Below are 21,700 nucleotides of genomic sequence, written 5' to 3'. Positions count from 1 at the left end.
TTCCTTTTTGGGAGTTGATACATGAAAGTAAACATCCTGGCTCAAAAATACTATACGATTCGATAAGTAAAACGCAACTTTATGGTTTGAAATACACTTTATTATTCAGTATAGTCTCCTTAAACATCAATAGACTTGCTCTAATGAGATTCCAATTTATGAATTCCATCCCATGAAATGGCCATCTGGAAGGGCTGCACAGCTCTTCATTTGATGAAAAACATCCATGCATTTGTTTAGGTCTGGAAACAGTTGGCAGTCGTGCGAGGTCAAATCTGGTGAATACTGTGAATGCACAAACAATTCGAACTTTAATTCATGGATTTTAGCCATGGTTGAAATGCTCTTGTGACACGGTGCGTTGCCTTTTGCTAACACCATCTTGGACCAGATTTATCCCACTCTATAGCCTCCTGCTTTGATTCAAGATCATGACGATGGACCCAAGTCTCACCCATAGTGATGGATCAACGCACAAAATCCACTTTATTCTTTCGAAAATGCTTTAAATGTTGCTGAGTGAGTCGCATTCGAATGTGTTTTTGTTCCATTGTTCCCATTGTGCATACAGCTTGAGCTAAAATATTGCTTACACTGACCAATGAGACGCTTAGGGCTTCTACTACTCGTAAATCTCTTTCAGTCACTTGACGATTTTCTAATAAGAGTTCCTGTTTTTTTCTACGATTTCTGGTGTTGTTACTGTGTTTTGGGACGTCGATCGAATTCAAGGTTTGAACGGGCACGTTTTAAACCGGCAACTCATCTTTCTACTGTACTAATTGATGGCGAAAAGTCCTTACACACTTTCAACATCCGTTCACAAATTTTCTATGTCTTTAAATCATCCACAAATAAAAATTCAATCACTGTACGATACTTGATTTTTTCCATTGCAGATGCGTTGATAGTAAATGGGTTGTAAACAGATCTCAACTTCCTTCAAGCTAAATTTCTTGTTGCTTAAATCAATTTTTATTAAAAATCTTAATTTTGCAACCGAGTTTAAGTTCTCTATATTATTACAGTCTGTATGGTACCTTTGAGTGTTTGAGAGAAAGATTCTGCCGAAGAGTTTTGGAGCTTTACCAGGTGGTGGTAGCTGAGGAAGAGGAAGGGCCCCCTCTGCGTGGGAAAAATCAGATGGAGAAGGACTTGGCTTCATTTTGTGTATCCAACTGGCGCCGGTTAGCACGAGAAAGAAACGACGAATCAAGAAGAAGAAGACTAATTATATTCCACACTCAGTATTATGGAATATATTCGTATACGCAAAACGAAAAATAAAACCAATATCATGTAACCTGTTTGCCGTACATAATTTCAAAATTTGTGCGCTCTTAATGAAAACCCCTATACACGCGTATGCAGCGCATTTTTATTTGTTATTACGATAGCAAAGTGCATAGACAGTTGCTGGCACGTGAAAAAATGGAATTTATGACATTTTAATTGCTCTAATATGATTCCTAGAATGGCAAATGTTGTAGCTGGAACAATTTACATGTAACAAAAAACTGAATGCAACTACGTAAATGGTTTGTACGAATCATAAATCCACATACTACTCGCACTGGTCTGTTAATTGTACTAACCTGAGAGTCCTTCAATCCCAGTCTTTCGGCCAGTTTCTTGCGGTCCGGTTTGCTAATATATTTTTGCTGTTGAAATCGTTTCTCCAGGCCCTTGCGCTGCGAATCTGAACCACAACAAATAAATCAAAACGGCCACAAGCATTAAACCACAAATAATCGTATTTACTTTACAAATATCAGGCATTTAATGGCTCGAACCAAGCGCACTTTACACTTACCGGAAAATACGGCACGTCGCATCATGCCCCGACGCGGCTTGCCACGCGTTGAGTGCGCCCAAGGGAAACCCTGACCGGGTGGCAGGGGAAACACTTGCGCCCCAACTGCAAAGGAAAGGATGCGAGTGTGTGAGACGCTGAGTGTGAAGCGGAAACGGAAGTGCGTGGGAAATGCATTTACTTGTCGAGACAGTGCAACAATAGTAGTGCACAGTGGGTGGCATTTGGAGTGGGCAGTGGCTGTATTAGAATACTGTTGCATTTAATTGTTGCATGCCACACGCAACCACGCATGCATAATTGCACAATCACCGCATGTATTGGTGTGTGCGTGCGTGCGACAATGTGTTGACAAGTGCAACAACACCAGTTGCAGACATTAGTCAAATTCTATTACTGCCATGCCACAACTACGGCAAATGCCCGCAAATGCTTTCCCCAACTTGTCATCTAATGCTGGCATGTATTTTCACACATAGTTGGACTACAATAACAATAGCAATAACACTCACCACTCATGTAGGGATTTCGACAATGCGCCAGCAGTGAATGCAGATGCGGATGTTGTAGGCTGTGTGGCAGGAAGGGTGTGGGGCGACTGGGCAATGGTTTCGCTATCACTTGATGGCCTGCCGCTTGGCCGGGCAACGGCGAGTGGTGTGGCGCCATATGAGATTGCAATTGATGCTGTACCGAATGTGGCTGTAGGTGTGGTGGCGCCTGCTGCTGTTGTTGCTTTTCCTGAGCCGTCGGCAAATTTAGTCTTCGATTATTATTATCCTCGATGGCATTACTGCCGCCGTCATTGTGGCCGCTGCCAACACCTTCATATGGTCGGCCATCGATTGTATTGGTGATGTTGTTGCTGTTGCTGCCACTGCCACTGCTACTAGCGCCGGTGCCGGTGGAGTGATTGTCGCTATCGCTGATTGTGCTGCCAGGTGATGACGACGACGCTGCGGTTTGTGGCTGACAACTATTGCCATTGGCGGCCCCGATGGGATTCAGCTGATGTGGCGGCAGGTGTGGATGGTGTGGGAGGGGGCCATGTGCATGCGATAGGGGGTGCGTGTGCAGATGGTGTGTCAGAAAAGCGGGATGTGGGAAGTGTGTGTGGTGAATGAAGTTATGTTGTAGGTAAGGCCAGATATGTTGCGGCTGAATGAATTCTGCAAGTGGAAGAAAAATGTTTCAGTGTGAATGGTTTTACGAAATAAAAATCATTTTATAAATATTCCTTAGGACCTTCTAAATTCTATTTTAGTAATACAACAAAAGGAGTAGTGAATCACTATTACGAAATGAATGATCTGGGTATTAGTTTTGACGCCAAGCTATGATTCACCAACTACATTGATTTCATTAGGGGAAAGTGGCTTCAAAGATGCTCACACATGGCGGTCGCTTTATATTACTTTGCTGAGAAGTCGTCTCGAGTATTGATCGTTAATATAGAACCCATAGTACGAAATTCAAAAGAGAAATTGGAAAGAGAAAAAAAAAATTACGAAATTCTCTTTATATAAGATTAGGTGGCCGAATAGTCGTTTCGCTTATAACGGCAGACATAAATTGCTACGCCTGTAGTCATTGCCTGATAGAAGAATTTATTTCTCATATATGTATACTTAGTCCTGCCATAAGTTCTGTTACAAGTTAAGTCCACTATAGATATGAAACTATAATCCTTTTTTAATGAAGTGAGTTTTACATGTAAATAATAAAAAAAAAATTGGTTTTCATTCGAAATGGTCACCATTTGCGTTTACACAAGCCTTCAGACGATTAAGCCGCAGCACGCACGGTTTCCATGGTTATTGACGTTGCTGCTCGAATCAAAGATTGCTTGAGACTCTCGAAATTTCTGTGAGATCTTCGACAGGTCATGTTCTCCAATTCTGATCACAGACTGTAGTCCAATGGATTCAGATCTGGACTTCCAGACGCTCAATCTTTTGTGGCTATGAACGCAGAAGTATTACTTTTTAGCCACTGCTGGGTGGTTTTGCCTTATGGGCTGAAGCGCAGATCAAACGCTCTCCATTAAAAAAAGTACTGCTCAACTGCTTCATCACACTTTCTAAGACTTCCTGGTACACTTCTGCCCCGATCTTAACTCCTTTTTCGCAGAAATGAAGAGATGTAACGCCTTTACGCAACACTCCTCACCAAAACCATTAAGGAGGTTGGATGGTGGCCACGCTGAACCCTTGAAAAAAAAAACATTTTTTGCGTCTTAAGAAGTTTTAGCATAGATTTTGTCGTTTTATTTATTAAAAACTCTTTCAACAGTGAAGATTTTCTCCTCCGGCTTCTTCTGTCGAGTCTAATTTACTTAAAGCGCGTTGCCAAAAGATGACCAGTTGAGCGACGGAAGGCTTTCATGTGGAGATCAACTCGAAATAGACTTAACATGGATTTAGATAAACGAAGTCTTTTGCAACTTCAAAATTATAACTGTCAACAGTGACGAGAGTGTCGATACGCGAGTGCGACTGCTTGTTTATACGCAAGACTGGGGGTACTTCGTCCTGCCAGACCCATTCGCTTTGCTTATACAGCTCATCGGCATACGCCAACTTTTGTACGCTCTTAGAAAAAATTGTGCCTGAGCGATTAAGTTCTGCGAGTCGCACGATATTTTCCAGTATTAGGTTAAGCAATTCACGCAACAGCAAGTATGAAGCCGCGTTTGGCACCGACCGACTCGGAGATATCCATCAGGATTCCGAAGTTGCTGCTGGTATTAATCAGGTAATCTTGCATAGCCGTATTAGTTTTGCGGGCCATATAGGCAACTCATTTTGCGGCTTTAAAATCGACGAAAATATGGTTGGTGTCGATTCTGCTTTCATGGATATTTTCCAGGGCTTGACGTTTTGTGTTATTCAAGTAGGAAAAGCAATTATTCAATGAACGAATCTCTCATGCCCGATTGTGTAATAACTACAGCGAATCCAATATTCTATATTAGATTCCAACATTCCGTTTGTCCTCAACTCGTGGTCGGATGTGTCCCTTCTTAATAGGATTAAGCGAAAATAAATATATATGGATCTAGTAAAGCTCTTATCCTTCCTTGTTTTGCATCGGAGCTTTTGTTAATCGATTAACCGAGTTATTAGAACAGCAGCAAATTTCAATGTAAGCTCAGTTACTGAAATATGAATTACGACAAATATCGGCTAGTCGAAGTCGAGTGACTACGATGAGTGCTTTTTATATTTTCCGTGTGATGAGCTGTAATTTGATATTTACATATATCGAAGAGTTTAATAACACTGTGCAACAAATTCAGGTTAGCAAAAATTAGATCGATTCTGAGGGTGGCGGGTGAAAATAGAGGCGAAATTAGAAGACCCGTATCGCGCCGTTTTTTTATGTTAGTTCGAATTTTTTTTAATCGGCCTTCGAAGTTCGAAATCGGTTGGTTTTTTGGCTATAACTCGTCGACTAATTGATATTTTTTCAATCTGTAAAAGCCAAATTATTGCTAGAGACCTGTGCAATAATTACAATTTTTGAAAAAATTGATTTCGAAAATTTTTGTGGTACTTATGAAACAATATACTGAAAATCGGCATTTGACTGCAAACTTCGAAGGCCGATTAAAAAAAAATTCGAACTAACATAAAAAAACGGCGCGATACGGGTCTTCTAATTTCGCCTCTATTTTCACCCGCCACTCTCAGAATGGACCTAATTTTTGCTAACCTGAATTTGTTCCACAGTGTAATTTTAGCATAAATTTACATATAGCATATATTTACTTAAAAAATATGTGTATGGATGCGTAAAATAGATAAAAACTCCATCCAGCAGTCGTTCTGGGATCCTCACAAGGGACTTTCTTCAATTATACATTAATTTGTTTAATGCTCTACGACTTTTATAACAATAATTTTATTGCAAACTTTCTGTGAAGAAATACCATTAATCATTTTTAGAACGTTTTTAAATAAGTACCATTTTTGGCGTCCCCGTTAAAGTAAAGTTTAACTAGTTTAAACTTCTTGTGGCCCTACGCTCTCTCATACGACCTTAAGAGCCACTCGTCAACGCCGAAACACCAAATTCCGCGTTCCTCAAACTTTAAGCGCAATGTCGTCATACTATTCGATTGCGTTGGACAATATAAGACGCCTCGTTTTATTAGAAATACAGGCCCATGCGCTTTCTGCGGTAACTTTGTGTACATGCTCATGACTCAATATTCGCATGCGAGCCCCAAGAATTATATATTACCAGGTTTGCTCATCCTCTATGGTGAAAACAAAATTGCGAGAGTAACTTCGACTGCCACGTCACATGGGACTCGGCAGCAGAATTCAAGTTGCATGAGAGAGATGTGAAAATGCGAATAAGAATGCAAGAAGAAGAAGAAACATTTACGCAAACAACACATGAATAAATTGCACAAATGTGTCGTCTGTTTGCGATTCTGTCATTTAAAAAAAAATAAATAATTGGCGCGTACATTTCTGTTAGGTGTTTGGCTGAGCTCCTCCTCCTATTTGTGGTGTGCGTCTTGATGTTGTTCCACAAATGGAGGGACCTACAGTTTCAAGCCGTCTCCGAACGGCAGATATTTTTATGAGGAGCTTTTTCATGGCAGAAATACACTCGGAGGTTTGCCATTGCCTGCCGAGGGGCGACCGCTATTAAAAAAATGTTTTTATTAATTTTGCTTTCACCGAGATTCGAACCAACGACCTCTCTGTGAATTCTGAATGGTAATCACGCACCAACCCATTCGGCTACGGCGGCCGCCATTGATCGGCCATGATCGGCGCCACTTTATTATTCTCTCCATCGTAGCGGAATTCTCCAACAAGGATTTGTTCAGATGACAGCGAAGTAACGTGAGCGTAGATTTTGTCGATTTTTTCGTATATCACCAACGGAATCTCAGTTTTCTCTTAAACAAACCACTGACATAACTCCGGTTAGGTCAGCCAATCAGCTGATTCTTTCAAATTCGCTGAGAGTCGGTTAACGGTCTGATCTTGGCCACACTTCTAGAAATCTTTTCACCATGTGCGCGCCCCATATATGGCATTTTTGGGTGTTGTCGTAGCGATCAAGCTCCAAATGCGCTTCCGTTATGACAACTAAAATCACTCCTTAATTTAACACAGTTATGAGGTTGAACGCCGTGCCGATTGTGTTGGTACGTGAGTATTACTCGATAGTGTCCGGTCATAAAACGAGAAATGATAGAAAAAGTTTGCTTTAATAGCGGTCGCTCCTCGACAAGCAATGAAAAAACCTATGTTTTTCTGCCATGAAAATCCTCCTCATTAAAACCATCTGTCGTTCCAAGATGACATAAGACTGCAGGTTCTTTCATTTGTGGAAAAACTTCAAGACATATGCCAAAAATTAGAGGAACTGGGCTAAACAACCATTGAAGGTTGTAAGAGAAAAGTTGCTAGAGTAGTTAATAAATTAAATATAGTAATGTGAGCCCCAAAAACGGGGAGAGTACTAGATATGTTGATTAGATGAAATTATGCGGCTGTCGGAAGTTTCTTGCAATACTTGGATCGCCTCTTGCTGTACCGTATATGGATAGTATCACCTTGCTGAAACGAAAACACCTCCTCATAAACACATCAGCTTAGAACAACTATTGGTCGCCAATCCATCACAAATATTTAGTTTTTGTGGGTGTAACACAGTCTCAATGAAGACTTATGAATTTTTTTACCTCAAATTTGTCACTTTGCCATTGAGCTAAAAATGGTCCATTCAAGGCCAATTGGAAAACATATTGAACATCAATGAATTCTTGTCAAATTGTCTGTCATATCAAGACAACTGTGTTGTCAAGACGAAAAACACCCTTTAAAACACCTAAATATTATATATAAAATATTTGGCCTAGACATTTTCCTAAAAACTCCGTCTGTCACTCTCTGGAGTTGCCAATAAAGCAGTGATTTGCAATTAATTTGCAGCATTCAACGAAAGTCCAGTTTCGTAACGATTTAACTTAAACTAAAAACTTATTAGCGTATAAATTTCGCGAATTCATTTGAAAACAAAATTAAACTACGAACACATAACTGCATACCTACATATGCGCACATACAGTTATACGTTCGCTTATCCTCGCGAAAATGGCAAATGGCGGTTCACAAAAGATTAAACGTGGCGTAAAATAAGCTGCCAACTAAAATGGGAAATGTGCCATTTAAGGGGAACACATACACTCGTTCCAGCAACGAAATCTCTTATATGCATATGGGCAGGTGTGTGTTTATGCGCCAGTAGCACTAAAGAGGCGTTAATACGTTAATTGTTTCTGTCTAATCGAATTAAAATCACAAGCAGTCTTTCCCCACTACTCCACTTTCCCACTTCTTCGCAAACGCACAACATAAATACAGGCAACATTAAGAATAACTGCATACAGCCATAGTATATACACCCAGCAGTGCATGGCCCTGCTTCCCCACTAGTTCGGATTGATTTTACAACAACATCAGCCCGGCGCTCTTAATTTATATACAACGCTTACAGCTGCCTTCTTTTGGGTAGCGATGAATTTGGCGAGTCATGGCTGGCACCCGTTTTTCGGTAATTGGAAGATAGTGCTTCTGTAGACTCAGAGTCTTTTAAACTCTTATTATTATATATCATACTTAAGCGGTATTTCAAAAGATGCGCGTAAGTGTTGTTTTGAAATAAAACATTTAAAAATTTAGATTCTTTCAGGTTTAATATTAGTTTGGGGTAAAAGAAATCCATTACTTTTGCGTAAAATTTTTGCTGTGATTTTTTTAAACATTTTCAACATTATCGACATTTTCTTTAATATCAAAAATGCCAAAACGCATACGTAATTACCTGTTACCTAAACACCATTCGCAACTTCAGTGACCTGGCTTGCATTATCGCCTTTATCAAAGAAAAACTGTAAAATGTAATGAATTTTCTCCTGCTCCATTGCTAACCCCTTGCCGTGTCATTTAGCTCGACGAGGCTCGATGATTAGAACCACGAAACTATGGCAATGCATGGTAAACAGATCTGAATAATATAAACTACTTTGTGCCAGCAATTATGAGACTCGTGACTAACTCTGGTACTTGGCGTACAGATAAAAACTAACATTCAATATCGACCCAGGCTTATGATGTTTACGATTGGCCCGACAATCTATTCACGAGCCTGGCTCGTCATACTCATGTTTGGACCAACATTTTCATCACGAGTCAGACTCGTTAAAGCACGGCACAGTGTGTTAACCCCTCACAATTGAATGGAAAAAACAAAAAACAGCAAAATAATTTTTTTAGTGAAATGTCACCTTGACAACGAGCATAAACCTTTAATTGTTTGATGGATACTTTACGAGAAATCGTTCACTGCAGCCATCTACCGAGAAAATAATGGATTAATTTTACACAAACTAATATTTTTATTGAAAATATGTGAGAAATGACATCATTTAAATGTTACCTTGAGCACGTCTACAGGTAAAACGCGCCAAAGAGTTGATTCTAGAAAGTCTAATTGTTGAGAACTTCGAGGTATCGACGTTGAAAGTGCTGTTGACTTTGCGTTACAGCAGCTATATTCTCAACAGAACTTCCAGTTTTTGGTCTGTCGGTTATTTTTCTCTTCTCAACAGAATCACTTTCTTGAAATTTTCCCACCAATCTTTGAGTTGTCAACTCATTCGGACGATTATTTCCATCAAAATAATCTCGAATTTTGCGATATGTTGTTCGTAAAGATCGACCATTTTCATAATAAGTTTCGATAATTTTAAGGTGTTCTTCTATCGTGTAAAATTGTACATCTGTCTTTTTGACAATTGTGGAAGATGACAAAAAAAGAGGTACCCTCTAGGAATTATTAACTACTGACATCTAGGCGACACTTTTGAAAGTCGCTTTATAACTGCATGCGCTTTACATCACTTTGAAAGCAGTCCAGAAATGGTCGCTATATAACCACCCCTCTATGGCATTGCACTACATTTTACTATATGCATATTCATAAGCGTACATACTACTTATATATATCAAGAGAATTTAAATGCCACTTTCCATTCATACATCTGCACGAACGTATATCAATGTGTGGTTTTACTCACACTCACCCGCTCGCACATTCACTTTTGACGCTGTTGCCGCGCCTTTCTTGCTTTTGTACATCCTTTACATACTCATACATATGCACATTCTCGTAGTATGTCTGTGTTTGCTCGTTTGTTATACGAAGCTGCTTTGTTTTCGGCTGTTTAATTAGAGAAAACTCTAAAGCCTTGAAAAGTTTTCACACAATGCCACATAATGGCGTCACTTGAGGTGATGCTTTTTGTCAGTGCGCTTGCACGAGTTGTGGCGGTGCTGCCGGAAGCCTTTCAGCCAGCAAAGTTGACTTCAAAGCGTCGGTATTTTAATGCCTCAACGTGTGAATCACATGTTTCACACACACAAATGCACACTCATATATTGAAATACTCAAAAATATGCACAAACGCTCAGATTGCTATGAACGCTTTATATCCTGTCAAGTGTTTTTGTTGGCTTTATAATTATTACGGTTTTGTGACTTGACACTTGAAAATTGTAAGGATGATGGTTAACTCGTATTTGAAGCTTTTGCCAACGGTTGTAAATTGAATTAACAATGGTGGCTTGTAGATCTTAAGAACAGTATTTGTAAATTTATATGCATCTGTATATCTCGCATTAAAGTGGTAGCTCAGATCGCAAGGTAAAGGGATTTCTGGTGATGGCTGGTTGTGATTTGCTTCGACATGAATGAAGTTTTGTTTATTTAAGTTCAATAAGCGTGAAAAAATTGATAATATTTTAGTTGTTTAATTAAAATGATTAATTTTAACATTTTTAAATAGAACTAAATGTCATGAAATTAATGGTTAATATTTTTCATTAGTGGTTAAAAATAATGACAATTAAAAAAATTTGCGTGTTATAAAGAACATTTGTTCAGTCCAGTTTAGGATCGCCTCCAGACAAATTTGTCCAAAGTATTGACCTTCATGGGTCAATTGACTGTGTGAAAGGCGAGATAGTTCGGCCACCGAACGATCGTCCAACTAAAGTTGTGCTGTCATGTTGGAACACCTTTTGGGCAAACAAGCGCTATTCGCGTGGGAAGCCAAAGTGACACAAATTATTCGCCAACCAGTTTTTTGTATGGACCATCCCTCAGTATGCATAACCATATCAGTATTTGATGATTCATAGAGAGCTTACTGCTGTCCCAAATAAAAAAATTTCCCTTAACCATTAACTGAGTTGGAGTGAGTGTGCTTTAAGAGGTTAATTCTTTGTGGCGCTGCAACCGTGTGTCGGTTTGGGCGGAATCCAAAATTGCCAGTTGGAAGTCTCGAGTGAAGACAAGTCCTGCAGTTCTTGGTCCTTCCAACGGAGATTTCCTTTTCCACGACTTCCTTTTTGAGGTGCCGTGTCGGAAATTCGGCTTACGGGAGCGTCTTCTTTCATATGGGTGATATGGCCAAGCCAGTGCCCGCTGCATTTTTACACGGTTAGTTATATCCAAAAACGTTGTTGGTCAAAACATTATTTTGGTACAAAAGATCGAGTACAGTTCGAAAAACGCAAAATAAAAGCGGAAAGTTTACTCTTTACTAAGAATTACTTTTTTTCTGTTTCTCAAAACAGATATAGCATGAACCGCTTTTTAATAGTAGTAACTTCAGCCAGCCAAACCAGCCGGATAATACAAAACAGAAATATTATTGAAATGATTTTTTTATTATAATCTGGCAGAGAATTTCATGGCATTTATTTTTTCAATATGATAATTGGCATATGACCGCGGCGACTATGAGTTACATGGTTCATTTGATCAGTCCAATTCTTGACTAATTTATAATAAATCTTGCCGTATGGAGTCAATCATCATCATTTTTTGGCTCTACAGCTCTTTGTGAACTTTGGCCTGCTGCACGTGGGACCTCCATACGTCTCGAACGCTTGCGACTTTTTTCCAATTCGTTATCCTAAGTTTCTTGATGTCGTCCTCTAGTTCGTCGGCCCATCTTTTATCGGCCTTACTCTTGCTCTAGTGTTGAACGCTCTGGCTTCTACGATTTTCTTCTGCGCCCTCGTAGCGTCCATTCTTGTAATGTGACCCAGCCATTTTAACCGCTGCGCTGTGATGAAACGTGTAACATTTTCGCCCTTTATCAGTTGATCTAGCTCGTCGTTCCATCTTGTCCGCCACTCGCCGTGATCTTTGATTGCTCCGAAAATTCTTCTGAGTACTTTTCGTTCAAAGGCTTGCAGTATGGAGTCAATGGTGGCTTGAATATTTCAATAAAGCGATTTTTAAGCGCAAGTTGCGTCATCTTCTTGGGACCAAATGCCGTCGATGCTCAGCTAATAAATTTTTGGAAACGTAAATTCAGTCAGCATGGCTCGATAGCGCTCGCCTTTTACCGTCACGGCAGCTTCTTCCTCATTTCGAACGAAATAAGGACCGATGATGTCATGAGTGCGCTTTGAACTACGCGGAGAGATTTTTTTTTTTTCAAAGTAAATTTCTACAATTTCGAAGCCTTGAACGATTCTTGATGACTTGCCAAGCCATACTGAACAGAATTGTCAACGCAGTTTGCCATTTTCAGCTGCCAAACCATAGTTATCGCTATCGATAGTTCTCATGCCGCTAAAAAACACCCGATACTTACTTCATTAAATTCTAATCACAGGCATTCGGCACGTGTCCTCTGATTTTTATGGTGAGAAATTTAGCAAATTTACTAGAAAACCTTCCAAAGTAACTGCAAAAACTTATTGGGAAAATGTGAATGAAATACATTCAATACCAATTAATCTCAACTCGTCCAACCCACTGATTTGCTAGTCGTAGTACCGGTACAAACAGAAAAAAAAACACAAAAAACAAAAACAGAAACAAAAGTACCATATTTATATTATCCCCATATAATGACAACAATAAAAAAATAATGCCGACATAAAGGAAACAATAATTTTGGCATTTGAAATGCTGTAGGATAAAAAGACACAATGACTGATAGATAATTCGTTACGCCTCCTTTTGTTGAAGCCTTAAAAAAGTAATAACCGACGAACTGCAACAAGGCGAGAACGGCGCCGCAGTAAGCGAATATCCCTAACCGATGGCCACAAACTTTGAATTAACCCTCAAATTCAGCGGCGTGCGACCACAATAGAGAAGGCAAATAGTGGAAGACGAAAGGCAATAGGAAGTGGATAGGCATAGAACTGGTTATCCAAATTTGCTTTGGTTACTTTGGTTGTGTTTTCATTGGAGGATTTATGAGCAACGCAAAAACATACCGCACGCAATAATTTAAACATGATTAGGAGTGCGAGTGTTATTACAGCCTCCAGCCCAGAGGGCTTATAGCCCTAAAAATGAAAACAAAAGTACCACTAACAAACTTAGGTCGTAGTTTGAATACTGAAACAGTTAAGCTGACGACCAACTCTAAAACGGAATACTATTAAGTGCAACCAAAACAGTAGAGGAACCGTTTCTCTTCTCATTGCTCTTATAATTCAAGCGCCAATCTATTGAAAGGCCTCGCGCAAGGGGTGAAGTGATATTGGGAAACTCATATGCGCGCGATTGTTTTCCCAATTCCATTTAGTTAATGAAAAGGATTTGTTTATATTTCGAATTAAATGCACATAAGTTCACTTCAATGTATTTTTATTGCGTATAATTGGCTGGAATTTAATTGGAATATGAAAAATTTTAAGGAAACTTTTCTATAAGGAGTAATGAGTGGCAATATGAGCGTCATACAATGAATTCAATTTTGAGTATAAAATTTAAAAGAGCAGGCAAATTTTGAAGAATTATTACCATATAACACATTCTGTAAAAAAAATCGGGCATTATTCATATAGAAAGCGCGCGTTACACATACATATGTATGTATGTCTAAATTTGTTTTGCTGGAATGTTGGTGCAACTGGCCTCTATAATGTCGCAGAGTTTGAGGGTGATCCGTCAAATAGCTTGTTTTTGGCATTTAATTATATTAGTCAACCGCAGGTGTGCCCTGCGATTCTCCCTATGGATAAAAATATCGAAAATAGAATTTGTCTTAAATTTTGTGTTTTGAATGGGATTTCGTGTGCCGAGTCGTCGAAAATGTTGCAGAAAGCCTATGGCGAGTGTTCTTTATTAAAAAAAACAGGTCTACGAATGGTATAAGGCTTTTGCAGAGTTGCGCCGATCTGGTTGCCCTTCAACGTCTTCTACGGATGAAAATGTCGGCCAAGTCAAGGAAATGGTGTTACAAAACCATCATTTAAGTTGGATGGAGGTAGCTCGTGACCTTAGCGTGACTCACGAATCAATTCACAACATTTTACCTCATCTATTGGGCATGAGACGCGTGGCTGCTCGACTCGTTTCAAGAGAGTTGAATTTCTTTCAAAAAATTCATCGGAAAAAGGTGGTTAAAGACATGCTTGAGCTAGTGAATTCGGACCCAAGTTTGTCAAGCGCATCATAACATAGATTTGATTAGATTTGTGGGGGGTTGGACAATTCCAAGCACTCAGTCAGTAGACCATTACATTACACCCGGATAGATTTCAGTAGAAAGAATAGAGATAGGAAAGATAAAGGTGGGTGGTAAGACGCATAAATTAGTTTGAGGTCACTCTTCCACAAATCTCTTGGGTTCATTGATGAATCTTAAGAATCCGGAAGATGAAGAGTATGAACTTTATCCATACTCAGTATATCGCATCCCTGATTCTGGAAAATGCGGGACAGCTACAGAGAAAATGCTCTGCAGTGTCGTCATTCTCAAGACAGGATAGGCATATCGGGCCATCTACGACCCCCATGGTAGCCATATGCTGACCACAGACGTTGTGCCCTGTGATTACACCCACCAGTACTCTTAGGTCCTTTCTGCTGAGTTTTAGGAGAAAGGCCGCCATTTTCCTGTTTGGTTCTTTCACTAAGCACTTGGCTACTCTGCACGAGTTCAACCCAGCCTAATGTCCTCATCATAACAGGTGATGAGACGTGGGTATACGAGTTCGACATGTAAACCAGTCAATAGGCGACTGAATGGCGTTATCCACATGAGCCGAAACCCCAAAAACTACGGCAACCTTGTCAAAGTCGGTCTCGTAATTCCAAATGGTTTTACATTTGAGAGAGAATAAAACATTTAGAGGGAAGAAAACCCATGGATCTTGCACCATGATAACGCACCGCCTCACAAGGCTCATATTGTGAACATTTTTTTTACCAAAAACTTGACAAATATCATCAAATAACCACCGTATTCACTGGATTTTGCCCCCTGTGACTTAACTTTTTTCCCAAAACGTAAATTGTCACTCCGCGGGCGTCGCTTTGAGTCGATAGAGGCCATTAAGGAGAAATCGCTGAAGAAGATATCTTCAAACGCATTTAAAAGGTGTTTTGATGACTGGACTAATTGTTGGCACATGCGAATTGCTTCGAATGGAGCCTATTTTGAAGGCGCCAAAATAAACTTTGATGATTAAATAATTATTTTGCGTTTTATTGAACAGTTCCCGGTACCTTTTTGACAGAATGTATTTTATTTATTTACATATTCCAAACAAAAGTATATGAACTTATAATCCAACTTCCCACTTAATTCATTTTATGTCTAGATGTCAATAGTGAAACAAGTTTATGTAGTCTTTGACATTTGTAAAGTAGGTAAATGTATAATTTTACATGATAGAACAACGGGTTACAATTATTTAAAATTGATATGATATCATATCGCAAAATTCATAATTTTTTTGGTGGAAATAACCGTGCGATTTGCAAAACCTCTATTAAACCTAAACTCTATAAAAAACTGGTTCATGATTTGATTCTCTTCCAAATTTCAGATCTCAGATCGCCTTATCCGCAGGGCGTCGTTAAGGATGGATCTACTGTTACGAATTGAGGTTTATTCACAACCTTTGTCTTCAAACAATTTGAAACAGGCCAACGATGTGATGCCAATTTCACCGACTTTTCGAAAGCGTTTGATAGAGTCGGCCATAGTATCCTACTTAAAAGGCTGGCTTCAATTGGCTTTCATTTTAGCTTACTTAAGTGGTTTGCATCTTATCTCACAGATAGAACCCAATTCGTTCGTATAAACAGTGCAAAATCCGATGCCATCGAAGTTACCTCAGGTGTACCTCAAGCCACCACTGGCTACCATTTTTCTTAATCCTTGTTAATGATATTCCAAACTTTTTTGTGACATCGCGTTGTCTGATTTATGCAGATGACTTGAAAGTTTACAATCGTATGGAAGACGTGGCTGTCTGCATATGACTTCAAGAGGACTTAACAAGTTTGAAAGCTTGGTTTGCTGTTAACCCTTTACCTCTTAAAGATGGTAAATGCCAGCACTTGCCCTTCAGTAGACGCAAAGTTGGGCGCTACAAACAATTTATATACTGATTCATTCTATCAACCTAGATGATTGCCCCATGAGTTATCATGGGTCGCCGTGAATATTCAGAACGTTTCACTAGATTTGCTGTTCAATCACTTCGTTGGCCTAGTAGTGGGCCTGCACATAAAAGTAGATGTCTTCTGCCAGCACTAGAAATGCGAAGTAAAATTTCCTCGGTAATGTTTGACATATAAGGGACATATCAAATGTCACTTCTTACTGGAGCTAATAGTTTTTAATTGTCCTCCTCATAACATTAGACACAGCAGATTAACCAATTTTGTAAAATTTAGTTATATTCTCTAACTCACGAGATACTTTCAAGCCAAAACTTAATTTGGAGATACACTTCTTGAATTGTGACTGATGTTTCTCAACGTATTGCTTGTCATATATTATATTTAGGCTTTAATATTAGTAATCTGTTGGAGTTGAACTTTAATTGATCAAAGAATGAATGAATAAAATAAATTCAAAGGTTTAGTGAAAAAAATGGTCAAGAAACTGGTTTTGTCGAGAATAGAAAAAGGATTGGCAGTCCAAACTGGGGTTTTTTGAATAGTAAAGTCTATGTAAATAATCCAACAATGATTCCAGAGCTGAAACACAACATTCGGATCGAGACTGGTGAACTCAATGCGACAATATGTGAGTGAGTCCTTGAAAATTTTAATTCTCGTATGAATATAGGGGCCCATAGACGTGCATATGGTGGACATTTAAATGATGTAATTTTTCACATATGATCGTTAAGAGCCATATTTTAAATGAAAAAATTAAAAAAGAATTGAAATTTGTATATGTTTTATTTTAAAACAACATCTAGGCCCCTTGAAATACCCTTTGCATTGCCACATTCTTTGCTTTTGTTGCGTCCAATTCATTTTCACTTCTACATGCATTACGAGGTTTGACTAGTGGAGTTCAATTTCATATGCAACTATGAGAAACTTAACTTTAAGGAATATATATAGCTTCTTCTAAACGCGCATACCATAGCGCTATTATTTCTCGTATTTGAGAAATGGCTACAATGGATATTAGTTTGAAGCAGGAGAAATCCATTATTTTTGCGTAAAATTTTTGCCCAAATGGCTTAAAACTATTTTAAGGCTGATCTTAAGCTCCAGTTCAATGGTACGACTACTAACAAGCCGGTCAACTTCGATTATTTCTTAGATTTTATTGACATTTTCGATCTACATTTTCTTTAACATCAAAAATGCCTGAACGGAATCGACGAAACCAAAATTGCACGTAATTAGCTGTTACAGTATCGGCACCATAAACACCATTCACAATTTCAGCAGCCTAGCCTGGCTTGCATTTTCGCCTTTATCAGAGAAAAACTGTTAAATGTACCGAGTTTTCTCCCAGTAAACTTCCATTGTGAACACCCTGTAACTCACAACTGAATAGAACAAACCAAAAACAGCAGAAGTATTTTTGTAGTGTGAAATATCACCTTGACAACGAATATAAACTTTAAATTCTTTGAGATATCGTTCACTGCAGCCATCTACCGAGAAAATAATGGATTTATTTTTACCCAATATATTTTGCCCTAATACATAAAATATTTGCTGAGCCCGCTTCTGAAAAAATAGGACTCTGTGACGATTCGAAATATTTCGAGAAGATTAAAATAACAATCAGACCTTAATTTTATTTGACAGTACATGTAGACATCGTAATACAAATTTACTCCAAGTTCATCTATTAATTCCCCTTCCGAGTTCTGTTCATCAGGAGATTAACAACCGTACTCTCTCTACAAACTCTAAAAATTTAAGAGCAACAACTTAAATTACATGCAATGGTGAACAACAACACTTCAACAACAAATGTGAATACTACAACACTTCTCATTTAATCAAACAGTAATATCTCCACGGCAGTCAGTTCAATATTACCCGATGTATAACATGTGCGAGTATGTTCGACCAAGCACTGGCACTTTAGCAGCATTCCCTAAATAGTTACGGGGAATGTTTATGCTGTTACATGAAAAGCAATAACATCTCCAAATTCAAATGGCTACAAATTGTTATTGTATAATCATATTCGCACTCCTCTTTTATTTTTCTCAGAATGGTTTGAAGTCAAAATAGCAATAGCAAATAACGTATGTGTGTGCGCACACATATCCAAGAATATCCAACAAAAATTTATGACACTCACTCTCGCTTAAATGTGCATTTTAGTGTTATTGCAAAGAAGAAGAAAAATATATAAATATGTAACTGAGAAGTTGTTAAGGTAAAAAAGAGGGAGGCCATTTCAAATAAGTGATCGCAAAGCTCGCCATTTTCCACACTTCGTGTTTAGAAGCTACGCTGTTACTCCTACAGCAGCTCTTAAATTATTGAACAGCAATATTACACAGGGGACAATTATGATAGTCGTTTGGCCGGATACAAGAGCGAAAAATTGTTCTTATGAAGTGGCCTCTACAATCCCTGAACACGAATCCCATACAGAATTTGTGGAGCCACGGCAAATCACAGTTTGCCAAAAGTGTAAGTGTTTCCATCGGAGTGAATGGGTTGTGGGTACGAAGTAAAGACTAAATCGCATGCCGTATGCATAACCGGACTCAGCAATTGAAAAACAAAAGCAAAAGGATACTCGATATAGTTTCTGTTATAAAAATTGTTACAAAATTGATAATTGATGATTTTTGACTATTTTTTATTAGAAGTTAGAAAAGCTAACGGTCGCTGTAATTATAAAAGTTGAACCGTGCCACAATTTCGGAGGGCAGCTTAATCATAGTTTGCTTTTATATGAATACCTATAACCTGAATTAGCTTTACTTCTGTGAAGATTGGCGTCATATTAAATATGATGATTTTTATTTTGACAAATTTGGGTGTTCCCTTCTCCATGTGCGAATTAATGAGCAATAACATTTTCCATGTTTTAAAATATAACAAAAAGGTGCTAATAAGTTCATCTCTTCGTTGGAGTTTTATTTTAGAGTAGCTCTTTGTCATTTCTTATTCCTTACCATTTCTCACCCTCACTCCTTCTCGAGTATCACCCAAAATAGCTGAAACACTAAATTTCAATATTGGCTTTGTGTTGTTATCCTTCAAGATGGTCGTCTCTTTCTCCTCCACCTTAGGCAGTCTCAGTGCCTTGGCATTGTGCAGCTCCATTTCATTATCCCGTTCCGGATCAAGTTCTGCATCATCCATGTCATCGTCGATGCCAATGTCCGGTTCTTCCTCGTCGTCCTCAACACTACCCACACTTTCACTGCCACCATTCACAACACTCAGATGACAACACTTATCACATTTGAAATTGTTTTCGCGACGTATCAACTCATCACCAGTGTAATTTTTTGTATTCATAATTTGTGCAAAATTGCCACACCGATTACAAAACAATTCTACACTTTCACCGATTCGACCGCCGTCGGTATTGTGACCATGGCTAGCGCCATCCGTGCCGTTCGTCAAGCGATCGTACGACTGATCAATTGAATTGGCGAGCGGTGCTGAGTCTTCTTCGTGTGCTGATGAAATCGACGAATTTCGGCTGAGCAACATTTCTTTGCAATTGGAAGCCCTTGCAGAGGGGAAAATGGCGACGGCACCGAACTCACCGCGCGATACCCCAACAAACGAATCGGAGTCGGAGTCGGAGTTTGTCCGTAAATTGGCGTCCGCGATAACCGTTAAAGCGTGAGGCGTACGAGTGGCGGCGGGTTTCGAGGAATTAGTCAGCTGGTTGGTATCGACCAGGAGCTCAGCTAACATGGCCAACAAACGCGCGGACCAAACGGAAAAACTGAATACACGACCAAGCTATGTGTGTGGCGTTTAACTACTGGGTGTAAAATTGCGTGCGCCGTGCAAAGGCGACAAAGACTAAATTGATACTGAATCCATGTTGGATGCATGGACTTTGGGTTGCGCGTGAATGGTGTCTGATAAACTGGCTTTGGTTGACGACTCAATGGTTAGCTTACAGTGGCGTTGTTGGCAGGATGTGCAGTTAAGGGATGCTTAACGGTGGTTGGTCTATTTCTCCTGCCTACTGTGTCGCATGTTTCTTAGTGTATATATATATATGTGTGCGTGTGTGTGTGTGGATATGACTGTGGCTGCAGCAAGTGCCATGTGCCATACGTGCAGCAATGCTCTTCTACAACACGGCGCCGCTTGTCCGTTATGTACTTGCGCACTTAATACATTTATGTAATTGTTTATGTATTTTATTTATTTGTGTGGTAGTTAAGGCAACCTCCATTGTGCGCTTTGTTTTCGCTCCTTTTATTATGTAATAGGTGTTGTTGTTGCTCCTGTTGCTTTTGGTATTGTTGCTGTTGTCAGTGTGTTTGTAGTTGTTGTTCTGTTTTGATTTGATTTTATTCGTGTGTTACAACAATAAAATATTAATTTTCTTGTAAAGTGGATATAACAATAAGTATCTGGATGTGCGCGTTTTTCCTCGGCTATGCGGCATCGGATGGGCGAAGGGAGGGGCTGCTAAAAAAGCATGGATATTTCACTTAGCAGTTTATGGTTATTGCTACAAGTGCAGGTGCGGTAAATGCAACCTTCGACTGAAAAGGTGGACACAAATATAACAGTAAGTAGTATTATTTTTGTAGTGGTTTCTCAAAATATTGTAAATCGAATAAATATTTGTATTTTTGTGAAAATTTGTATTTATATTTTTTATCAAGAAAAATTTAATATTCAAAATATTGTCCATCGCTTACTACTACTTTTTCCCATCTTTCTGGCAATTCACGGATTCCCTTTGTGAAAAATTCGGTCGGTTTTGCCGCAATCCACGAATCGATCCATTTTTTGACTTCATCGTAATTACGGAAGTGCTGGTCAGCCAGGCCATGTTGCATCGATCGGAAGAGATAGTAATCGGATGGCGCAAGGTCTGGACTATACGGCGGGTGGGGTAGGACATCCCATTTGAGCGTTTCTAAGTATGTTTTGACCACTTGTGCAACATGTGGCCGAGCATTGTCATGTTGCAAAATAACTTTGTCGTGTCTATCGGCGTATTGCGGCCGTTTTTCTCGCAGTGCTCGGCTCAAACGCATCAATTGTCGTCGGTAGACATCCCCCGTAATCGTTTCATTCGGTTTCAGTAGCTCATAATACACAACACCCAGCTGGTCCCACCAGATACACAGCATAACCTTCAGGCCATGAATATTCTGCGCCGACGTCGATGTTGAAGCATGGCCAGGGTATCCATACGTTGCCCGACGTTTTGGATTGTCGTAATGGACCCACTTTTCATCGCCAGTCACAATTCGATGCAAAAAACCCTTTCTTTTGTGCCGTTGAAGCAGTTGTTCGCATGCCATAAAACGGCGTTCAACGTCTCTTGGCTTCAATTCATACGGCACCCAATGGCCTACCTTTCGGATCATTCCCATGGCTTTT

At 39.3% G+C, this 21,700-nt stretch overlaps 1 protein-coding gene across 1 annotated transcript in view; it reads right to left on the bottom strand.

Annotated features, from left to right (window-relative positions):
* Nucleotides 1-20,077, bottom strand: part of LOC128860811 (uncharacterized) — a 63,717-nt gene extending 43,640 nt beyond the window's left edge. Inside the window, exons 1-4 of the mRNA XM_054098568.1 lie at nucleotides 19,285-20,077; nucleotides 2,326-2,982; nucleotides 1,814-1,918; nucleotides 1,596-1,699 (exon numbers count right to left, since the gene is read on the bottom strand). Coding sequence (XP_053954543.1) covers nucleotides 1,596-1,699; nucleotides 1,814-1,918; nucleotides 2,326-2,982; nucleotides 19,285-20,041 — 1,623 coding nt within the window. The 5' untranslated portion in view covers nucleotides 20,042-20,077. The remainder of the gene's footprint in view (nucleotides 1-1,595; nucleotides 1,700-1,813; nucleotides 1,919-2,325; nucleotides 2,983-19,284) is intronic.
* Nucleotides 20,078-21,700: the final 1,623 nt, after the last annotated feature.

The sequence above is a fragment of the Anastrepha ludens genome, chromosome 4 (assembly GCF_028408465.1).
Source record: "Anastrepha ludens isolate Willacy chromosome 4, idAnaLude1.1, whole genome shotgun sequence".
NCBI lineage: Eukaryota > Metazoa > Arthropoda > Insecta > Diptera > Tephritidae > Anastrepha > Anastrepha ludens.
This window is presented reverse-complemented; position numbering and strand designations above follow the sequence as displayed.